The sequence below is a fragment of the Orycteropus afer genome, unplaced genomic scaffold, assembly GCF_000298275.1.
Source record: "Orycteropus afer afer isolate SDZICR_OR568_19922 unplaced genomic scaffold, OryAfe1.0 scaffold00118, whole genome shotgun sequence".
NCBI lineage: Eukaryota > Metazoa > Chordata > Mammalia > Tubulidentata > Orycteropodidae > Orycteropus > Orycteropus afer.
Window position 1 is genome coordinate 3,692,486 of NW_006921705.1, and position 11,157 is coordinate 3,703,642.

The 11,157-nt window shown below is 38.1% G+C and overlaps 1 protein-coding gene across 1 annotated transcript in view; it reads right to left on the bottom strand.

Annotated features, from left to right (window-relative positions):
- PRKG1 (protein kinase cGMP-dependent 1) overlaps nucleotides 1-11,157 on the bottom strand; it is a 1,628,352-nt gene that overhangs the window by 30,328 nt on the left and 1,586,867 nt on the right. Inside the window, exons 11-12 of the mRNA XM_007944042.1 lie at nucleotides 5,589-5,728; nucleotides 4,661-4,750 (exon numbers count right to left, since the gene is read on the bottom strand). Coding sequence (XP_007942233.1) covers nucleotides 4,661-4,750; nucleotides 5,589-5,728 — 230 coding nt within the window. The remainder of the gene's footprint in view (nucleotides 1-4,660; nucleotides 4,751-5,588; nucleotides 5,729-11,157) is intronic.

Here is an 11,157-nt window from a genome sequence, read left to right on the forward strand (position 1 = left end):
GGACACTGGGAAGAGATAACTCAGGAGGAAGTGGAAGGGGAGCTGATGCATGGGGTTAATCATAGTCAATGTCATAACAAAATGTATGTGAACTGCTGTAAGGAAAGTAAATTTGCTCTGTAAGTTTTCCCCCAAAATCACAATTGAAAAAAAATAAAAAATAAAAGATTCTCTCTCCAAATTTAAACAGAGAAAGCTAATCAGTGGCAACATTAATTGGAGCCTCAGTCTCTAAAGCAATACTTTCCCCACAAACCCTTTCTTGAATAGAAAAAATAAAAACAAAAAAGAGGAGAAGCAGTAAGGCTACACACATAAGAAAAAAAGCTGGCAAGGGACAATGATTATGAAGCAATTATATATATAATAGTTACATTGCTCTTATTGTGAGACTTCAGTACTTTTGGATCTTTAGGAAAGGTCTAACCCACTGCCATCACAGAGACCTCCCACAGGGTTTCCATGTCTGTAAATCTTTATAGGAGTAGACTGCCAATAGTGCTCCCACAGAGAAACTGGTAAGTTTGAACTGCCAGACTCTGGTTAGCAACCAAATGCCTTACCCACTGAGCCACCAGGTAGCCTCTATTGCTCAGGTCATGTCTCTTTATGGGCATGGAGCAATTGAGCAACTATGTACCTCAAGCTTGAGGATGACAAAAACCCAACTGACTGCTGTTTAGTCGATTGTGACTCATGGCAACCCTACTGGACAGAACAGAACTGCCTCATGGGGTTTCCAAGGTTGTAAATCTTTACAGAAGCAGATTGCCACATCTTTTTCCCACAGAATGGCTGGTGGGTTTGAACTGCCAACCTTTCAGTTAGAAGTTGAGCACCTAACCACTGTGACACCAAGACTCTCTCAAGAATATAAGAGAGAGGAAAAAGGAAAGCATCACAAAGTAGCCTGGTAGAGGTAAAGAGATCAAAATCTCTTGAGAGTTTCCCTCCATCCATTCCTCCCAAGGTAAACCTCTTATTAATAGCAATCCTTTTGCTGGCCTGACAAGATCAAAATACATTTTACTTAGAAGGCTTGAGCAGCATTTATGAATAAACAAAATGTAAACACAAATGCAGTGGGGAAAAGATGAATAACTGAATAAATGAGCTATTTCTTTAAAAAGATAAGTTGAAAATTGATTCCTGTGAACATATGACTCCTCAGGAGCAGATGTTAGGTTGACTTTTATCATCATTATTATTACTGTTATTATTATTGTTGTTGTTCTGATTAAAGAAGTTAAATGAAATATGTAGAATCTATGGAGGATAGCTTTGTGGTTTACTACAGCTTTCATATTTACTACCAAATGTAAATCTTCTTCTATTCAGTTAGAAAAACAACAGGGAGGAGATTTCAAATAAATCATGGAATAAATTGTCAGTTCCAAAAATAATAGAGTTTAAATCCATTAGAATACACCAGGTATTGATTCAAAGACCATAATACACTGAAACCTGTGAGAATAGAAACTCAAATGGTCTGCCTTGTTTTTCCAGGTCTCTCAAGTGTTCTGCCTTTAACAGGGTGCAGTCTTACCACTTTCCTATTGCTATCTAGTAATAAAAAATATTTGAGTTTTCCTTCTCTGACAAGTTTCCACCTTACACAGGTTTTGGATTTTTTACTATATATAATTTAGTTCAACAATCAGTGAGTTCTGGGGAGTGAAACTATATTTATTTGTTTGTCACTATATTCTCAGCCTCTATCACAAACCTTGGAATGTAATTTATGCTCAAATATTAACTAAAAGAAATTGCCAACATGAGGCACTCCCTTGTATTCTTAATTATCTTAAATTTTAAAAATTAAACAAAAAATTAATATAAGAGAACACAACATGGTAAAAAGAAATTCATTGGACACATACAAGCAAGACAATGGGAATAAAATATCTGAAAGGGCATGTTGTAAAAAGATATGAAAATACAGTAAGAACACTATTAGGGATAAGATTTTAAACCATTAACATATAAAGAAAACCCTTGTGCCATTCCTAGCTATCTATAAAGTAACACGTTTTCAAAAACAACTTGGTTCTCTGGGAATATCAAGATTATTTATAGCTACATTTCAAAAAGATGTTACCCAATGAAGAAGACTCTGAGGGGCAAGCTGGCACAGATAAGGAAAATAGAGATGCCTGTAGATGAATGTTTAAATGAATAAAAATGACTTTTGAAATGATCAGATAAGAAAATAAAATTGTGGTTTCAGTGTGTGTGTGTGTGTATGTTTAATGTACACACTTAGGGCTATTAATGGTCTCCTTTGACATTTTCTTTTTTTAACTTTTTATTGTGATTTGGATGAAAGTTTACAGAAAAAATTGGTTTTCCATTCAACTATTCATACACATTTTGATTTCTGACAATGATTGCAATTCCCACAACCTAACAACACTCCTTCCACTTCCTCCCTATATTTCCTGTTTCCATTCTTCTTTCTTTCCTATCCCTTCCTGTCTTCTGAGCTTTATCTCTGGGCAAAGGCTGCCTTTCTGATCTCTTATGGTTGATTTTTCTAATAAGTGGTACCTCCCTGGTGCTACTACTGTTTACTTTAGACCTGTTTATGGTTTGGCTGAAAGTTGGGCCATAGGGTGATTTCAGTTCCAGGCCTGAAGGGTGTCTAAGGGCCATAATCTTGGGGCTTCCTCCAGACTCTATCAGACTAGTAAGACTGGTCTATGTATATATATAAAAGAGTTTGAGTTTTGTTCCATATATCTCTCCTCTATCCAGGACCTCCTATTCTGATCGATTTTAGAGAGGTCAGCAGTGACAGCTGGGCACCGTTCTTCTGGTCTAATGATCATGGAGGCTGGGTTCACATGGTCCATTAGTCCTTTGGACTAGTTGTTTCTCATATCTTTGATTTTCTTCCCTATTCTTTGTTCCAGAGGGGAGAGACCAATAGTTGCAACTTGGATGGGTGCTCACAAGCTTTTTAGACCCCAGTTGCTACTCAACAAAGTAGGGTGTACAATACTGTCTTTGTGGACTATGTTATGCCAACTGACCTTGCTGTCCCCTGTCTTGAACCCCAAGGTCCAGCAACTCATTCCCTCAAGGTGTTTGGTTATGGCTAAGAGGTTTTCATATCTTTGGCCCCACATGTTCTACTATATTCATGGATCCTGCATGAATATTCTACATTTTGTAGAATAAAATTTTTTCAAAGAAAGTTTTCTAGTCATAAAGAGCTCTGGTGGCAGAGTGGTTAAAGCATTTAGCTGCTAACTAAAAGGTCAGCAGTTCAAAACCACCATGCACTCTGTGGGAGAAAGCTGAGGCAGTCTGCTTCCATAAAGATTTATAGCCTTGGAAACCCTATGGGACACTTCTACTTTATCCTATAGGGTGCTACTGGGCAGAACAGGCCTGATGGCAGTGGGTTTTGTTTTGTTTTCCAGTTATACACACATGAGATGGACAATTAAGACAATGAATCTTCCATAATGAAAACAAACACACACTCACTTGTTGTTGTTGTTGTTTTTTGCCATCGAGTTGGCTCCGACTCATAGTGACCCCTCCTTGGGTTTTCGAGGCAGTATCACTACGGAAGTAGGATTGCCCAATCTTCCTTCCGAGGAGTGGCTGGTGGGTTTGAACCGCCAGCCTTCTGGTTAGCAGTCAAGTGCCTTAGGCACTATGCTACCAGAGCTCCTACACACTATCTAGACCAAATTTAGACTTGCCCTAAAGGGCTAAAAGGGAGCTCTGGTAGCAAAGTGCCTAATGCACTTGACTGATAACCAGAAGGCTGGCGGTTCAAACCCGCCAGCCACTCCTCGGAAGGAAGATGGGGCAATCTACTTCCGTAGTGATCCTGCCTCGGAAACCCAAGGAGGGGTCGCTATGAGTCGGGTCCGACTCCACGGCACATAACAACAACAACAACAAAGGGCTAAAAGAGGTAAATGAAAATCAGACCACTTCCATAAAATGCTGCTTATAAGTGGGTTCAGTTCCTAAGGTTAGCTTAAGTATCTTTGATTTTCTTCCCTATTCTTTGTTCCAGAGGGGAGAGACCAATAGTTGCAACTTGGATGGGTGCTCACAAGCACCCATTTTAGATTCTTCACTTTTCAATTGGACCTTAAAGAAAGGGCTAACCTTAGGAAAAGGACTGAAATGGATGACTGGAAACTTTTGATAATTTTGAAGCCAAATAGCAATGAAAACATAGAGGGAAAAGTTACTTTGGAAAAATCTTAGTGTTAGGAAAGGCAGACTGCCCATCTATGGAGAATGAGCGGGACAAATACAGATAAAGTGACAGTTAATCTGCAGTATAACTCTAAGCCCAAAATAACTTCAGTTCTCTTCATTAAAGCAATGAATTGAAGTCCAGGTAGATAGTTGTCTTAATCTGATATCCATGTTCGACTAAGGCCTGTGCCAAGAACCTTGCCAAGTTTATGGCAGAGTAAGTTTATCTCATTAGTGGCAGACTGCATTTTGTATAATGGTTATGTTATATGTGTAGACTGTGTTGTATCCCACATTTACTTTGCATTTTGAAATATAAATATATGTAAATGTAAACATAAAATTTTATACATGGTAATATCTGATTCTTTTTATACACCATCATAGCCAACAACATTTTTAGAAACAGGAAGAAATTTCTTATGTCTCCTACCTATCCCTGAGAATGGTCCAGAGTTCCCCACCTAGGCAAGCTTCCATCAACATGTACAAATATTTGCTGTCCTTGAATGTTCTGTATAGTCTGTAAGTTACAAACAAGAAAAATATAGGTATAAACATTACTGTCTTTGGAAGCATATAAATGTTTTGAGTGCCCACATTATTGTCATATTCACGATTCACAAGCTTGAAATTTCATCAGAAGGAGAGAGATCTAACTCCACAGACAGGGGAAAAGGAACCAGAATGAGTGATTACACACAAAGAAGACTTCTTGGTATCCCTCCAATTCCAATTTTACTGCTGTTGAAGCATAAACCCCTGAGTGATATTTCGTCATTATCAACATGCCAGTATACAGAAATAGAAAGTAGATTCTACTTTGCAAATACAGGCATCTGTGGAATTTAGGTGCTGCTGACATAAGTTCAGTGTCTTTTCAGCAAGTACCACCAGCAAAGTAGTTAGAAAAGCTTCTCTTGTATATAAAAAACTCCCCATTATCCTCTTATCAGTGCTTTCCAAATATAGAGGCAGAAAGATAGGCTGCCATTTTTGTTTTTAAAATCTTCAAAAAATATTCAAATAATTAAAGGTTAGTTTGATTTTTTAATATTTTGTGTTTTAAGTACCCGTGGTTCATGTGTAATTTGAAGTAACAGAGGATAAAAATGGAATGTTAGAAATTCTCACACCTCTTCTGAGAAAAACACATTCTTTACAAAGAACGTGATTCTCTTGGGGGAGAAAATAGAATAAAAACTTTAGTGTTTTCTCAATCAAAGAAAATTATCTTAAGATCAGATCAAGAAAAATAATTTCCTTGTGTTAATAAAGCATGTAGCAGTGAGCACGCATGGCAGAGGTTCTGTGGTTGGCTTGGCACTTGAGGCCTCCCATCCCAGGATCAGAACTCCTACCTGACGATGAAGTCGGAATGAGCACCCTGCATGATCTGCTTCTCTGAGCGGATGTGCTCCTGCTGTCTGGTATCCACAATATGGCGCTTCTTGAGGATCTTCATGGCAAACGTTTTAGATTCTTCACTTTTCAATTGGACCTTAAAGAAAGACAGAAAGGATTAAATGAGGGAAAGCTTGTATAGATAATATAACAGAGTGCATTCTTCTCCCCAAAATACAAGTGGGTCGAACACTTAAATGATGCCCAACTACACCTGAGTCATATAGTAAATCCTTGCTAGAGCTGGGTTTGAACTCTGGGCTTCACAAATGTAGTTCAATTTCTTTCCACTGGATCAGGTGAATTTCAACTAACTGGATTTGAAATTAATCTTGTGTTTACTTGGATAAGAAGAGGGAAAGTGTACTTGATTCTCCCTGTATTATTTATTTTATATAATGTGTGTGAATATATTCTATAGTTCATTTTTTTGCTTTTTTTCCTTCAATCAAAAAATTAGCAATAGAAGCTAATTTATTTTCTAATTTTTCTTCAGGTGAGTGCACTAAAGGTAAAATCATATGGATCTTCTTCCTATTTCCTGGTCCTAACTCATAGGCTTTTCAAGAATTATCAGGTACAGTGACAGGTCTTTGTCTCTTCCAAGACAGCAGAAATATGTACCATTATTTCTGCTCTCTTTACCTCCTAATCTTTCTCTTTCTTCCAGTTTAAATATATATATATATATATATATATATATATATATATATATATGTGTGTGTGTGTGTGTGTGTGTGTGTGTGTATATATATATATAAAGATTTTTTTCATGAGATTTTTGAACCCCCACCCCCTTTTTTTTCTTCCTAGACCTATAGGATGACTATTCTCCTCTGATCTCAAAACTTACTTTTCAGTTATAGTAACTGGGGAGACCTAAGCTGAGCTTGGAATCCCTAGGTGGTACAAACTGGTAACGTACTTGGCTCCTCACTGAAAGATTGCTCTGATGATCTACTTCTGAAAAATAAGCCATCAAAACCCCCCTGGAGTGTAGTTCTGCTCTGACACACGTAGGGTTTCCAAGAGTTGGAATCAACTTCTCACCAGCTAATTACTGCCTGAAGTCACCATGCATCCATTCTTCATTGCAGACCTACATGCCTCCCAACGGGTCTTGAGTGGGTTAGGGCCCTACAAATACCATTTCTCACACCAGGTGTTTTCTTGTTTTACTTCCTTACAAGAAACTTCAACTAACTGAATTGTAAGGAAAGGAAGAGAGATAATAGAGCTAATCACTTAATAACAATGTAAGAGAGTATCACTGAGTGCCCTTTGGCAGCAGGATCCTCAAACCAACATAGAACAGTTCACATCATTCTGAACTAATGAAAGCAATGGAGAAGTAACATGATAAGTATTTCTGTTTTCCAGCTGAAGTATAGTTGTCCCCAAAGTTCCTAAGTGCCTTGTTTATGCACACATATACAAATTGAATTCAATCTGGGAGGACATTAATTTAGGAAGTTCCTCAGGAGGGAACATGAGGACACTTCAAATAAATGGACCATGGTTTGCTGCCGGCATCTGTGAATCTGGATGACAGATTAGAGGGGAAAATAGATACTTGAAAATGTCTCTAATAGCCGAAGGCCTCTATTCTGCCTGTGAAACTCTTTAAGGTATCAGATTAGTGAAACATAAATGAATTCATTCACAGTTCATAATATAACAAAATTTGAAAACTCACTTCCAAAAGAAATCTGGACACATAGGAAAGATGACATACAAAATGAGCTTTGTCAGAAAAGAAGAAATAAAATCATATTTCCTCCTCCAAGTCAATTCTAGTTAAATCCCCAAGGACTCTTGCATAGTTCACAAAACTGACGCTAAGATATAGTGGTGGTAACACACAATTTAAACTTGTGCAGAGGGTGGGAGTTAAGAATCTGGCTTTAGTATCACTAGGGTCTGGGCTGGAATCCTAAGTCCACTTAGTCTCTGTCAGTGTTGTGGCCCAGTAGCTTAATTTCTCCAAGCTCTCATTTCTTCTAATGATAACACCACACAAAGTTGTTGTGATCTTAAATGAGAATTTGGCAGCAGATGGGCAATTGATGCCTCTGCTCATACCTTTGCCCTACTCAGCAATTTCTTTTAGATAGAATAGAACTAGTATTTCTTTTCAAACAAAGTCATATCGTGGCATTGCTCTACTTAGACCCCTCCAATAGTTTCCCATTTCATTCATAATAAAGACAAAGCCATTGCAAAGATCAAAAAGATCTAGCATCATATAGATTCCTGCTACCCTTTAGAATTCACTTTTCCCCACTCATCTGCTCCAGTTGCATGGGTCAGTTTATTGTTTGTTCAGCATATCAAGCAAGTTCCTGCCACAGGCCATTTGCACAGTGTCCCACATATCACCTCAGAGCTCAACCCTCAATCCCTTATTGTCTGTGTTCTAATGTTTCCTAATTAGTCTCTGCTCACACTAGTCTGCTCACTCAACTCACTGCCGTCAAGTCAGATCTGACTCATAGCAACCCCTCCTTGGGTTTCCGAGGCAGTATCACTACAGAAGTAGATTGCCCAATCTTCCTCCCAAGGAGTGGCTGGTGGGTTTGAACCACCAGACTTCTGGTTAGCAATCAAATGCCTTAGGCACTACGCCACCAGAGCTCCCACACTAGTTCTCTATAGCACTTTAGTTCTCTTATTAGTGTAGTGCTTAAGGCACTTGACTGCTAACCAGAAGGTTGGAGGTTCAAATCCACCGGCCACTCCTTTGAAGGACAATAGGGCAATCTACTTCCATAGTGATACTTCCTCGGAAACCCAAGGAGGGGTCGCTATGAGTCAGGTCCAACTCAACGGCACATAACAACAACAACATAGGTCTTATTAAGGAGCTCTGGTGGCATAAGGAGTAAGGTATTTGGCTGCTAACCAGAAGGTTGGTGGTTCAAACCCACCAGCTGCTCTGTGGGAAGAAGATGAGGCAACCTACTTCTGCAAAGATTTACAGCCTTGAAAACCCTATGGGGGTCACTATGAATCAGAATTGATGTGATGACAGTGGGTTTAGCTTTTATTAGGGAGCTCTGGTGGTGCAGTGGTTAAAGCATTAGGCTGCTAATCAAAAGGTCTGTAGTTCAAACTGACCAGCTCCCCTGTGGGAGAAAGACAAAGCAGTTAGCTTCTGTAAAGATTTACAGCCCTGGAAACCCTCTAGGGTAATATGACTATTTCTTATTGGGTCACTATGATCAGAACTGACTCAATAGCAATGGGGTGGGTTTAGCTCTCATTACCAGTTAATGTACTAAATGTTTTCTCTATTATTTGTTTAGTATTTGTATTCTCCCACTTGTCTGTAAGCTCCCCAAGATCATGGATTTTTTGTGCCTGGCATATACTAACTGCTCATTGAATATTTGTTGGTTAAATTTAATCAAAGAAATAATGAAACAAGCCATAAAGATTTATCACCAAAAAAACCACATTACAGCTGGTCTTAGCTCCACACCAGCATGTTCTTCTGTATACTTTCAAACTTAACAGGTTAAAACAAGGGAAGCTACGATGAAAATCATGCAGTATTTACTCTGTTTCTTCTCTCTAAAAGTGCCCTTAATTGAACACAAAAGGAAGGAAAGAATTATATGTGCTACCACTGCACAGGAAATATAAATGGTCAAGTTGAGATGAATTAGCCTTGAATTTTCAGTTTTCATTTTTTCAAGATGCTTTCTTAATCCTTAAAGACTGAATTATTTTCTACTTTGAATTTTTGTTGAAACCATGTGTTTTCAGTAATGGAAGGCATTTTAAATGAAATTGAAAAAAAAATTCAGATAATATGAATTTTGATACAATTACTGGACACACATGTCCAGAGGGGTCTTTCATACTAGAGTTGGTGGAATGAGGCCTATTTCTTCAGATCCACGTAGTTATAAGGCCCCTACCAGCTGGAAGCAGCAGCTAAAAGTGGTATAACAATCTTCCATTACACTCCAGAGGTGGAAAATTCAGGTGGGCACTATATGTCCCATAAGTCACAAAAGGGTTAACCTTGCCTTTTCCATACAGTCTACTAGATTAATATTATCTCAAAGATAATATCAACTTGACCACCAATTAGTTCTTATGTTCAATTAGCTCCTGAGATCAGGCCTATCTCTTTGCACCCCATTTTCTTCGACTTTGTAACACCATTAGTTTCCTTCCAATTAACAAATTATATGATTCCAGGTGTATTGACCATTTTTACTATAATAGCCAATTCATTACAGTTATTCCTACACCTGGATGTTTTATTTTTTTCACTATTGCCAGGATATTAGATTTTGTTTTAATTGCCTAATTTGTCTATTTCTTTAATAATACTGAATTTTAAATTGGTAAGAATCTATGCAGGGAAATAAATACACCATCAAGGGGTAGTGAGAGAGAAAAGGGATATAGCCTTTATTAAACACTTAAGTGCTGGGTACTTCCACATATACTATCTTATTTAGTCCCAGAATCAATGCTTGATGGTAGGAGAAAGACACTTTTTACAAAGGCTTTATCATCAACAACAATAGTTCATGTTAATAGAGTTCAGGAAAGGTGTAAAATATAATACTGTAAATGAATCTCCTCACTACTCTTCCCAGAAATCCTTTAAGATACCATTATCATCCCAGTTTTTCAAAAGAGCAAACTAAGGTTGACTAGAAAGGCTGAAACTTGCCCAAGGCCACCAAGCTATAAAGGGGCATACTGGGTTCATGCTCAAGTCTATTTTGGCCCAAACTATTTCTAGTATAAGCTGCTTCAATTCACCTAAATATAAAACAAATGAATAGCATAGTAATTAGTGCTTTATAGGTCATAAACTGGAAAAGTCATACCCTATTATGAGAAGAGTTAAACCATGAGTTTATTATTGTTAAGCTTTACTCATGCTAGACTTGTCAGAAGAGTCAACTTCTGACTGGCATTTTCTTAGGCACTTATAGGGACCTCAATGTGTCAGCAGTGATTTGAGGTATGTGAATGCTTGAATCTTCAAAGGAAAAGCCAAGGGCCAGAGTGAGAAGAGACAGAAAGAGGATGTCAACTGATTGGTAGCAGATGCCACCAATAAAGGTAAAAGCTACAGAGATTAGCGGGAGTCAGCTTATTAGTTGCTAATTGAATAAAGTACAAAAAGTTGATGAAACCATATAGCCAATCTGTTGAGACCTTCTGCTTCGTATTTTATGCAGTTTGCTTGGAGGCAGTCCTGTGGTCTGAAACCACCTTTCTTCTTTGCACTTGGTAAATATCTGGCTAGTTCCATACAGCATAGCCTTCAGCCAGAATACTCACTTCTAATTTAAACTGGAACACTAAATTCACAGGACCCCAGGCTCCTAAACACAAGTTAGAGTGCCTGAGTACCACTGATTTCAGAAAACTCAACAAAGATAGTCTGTTACGCTAAAGTTAATTCTACAAATAAAGTCTATCTAAGAGGCTCATCAAAAATTTTTTCCTTGAGGCGGGGCAAGATGGCGGACTAGGCAGAAGGATTGCACAGAC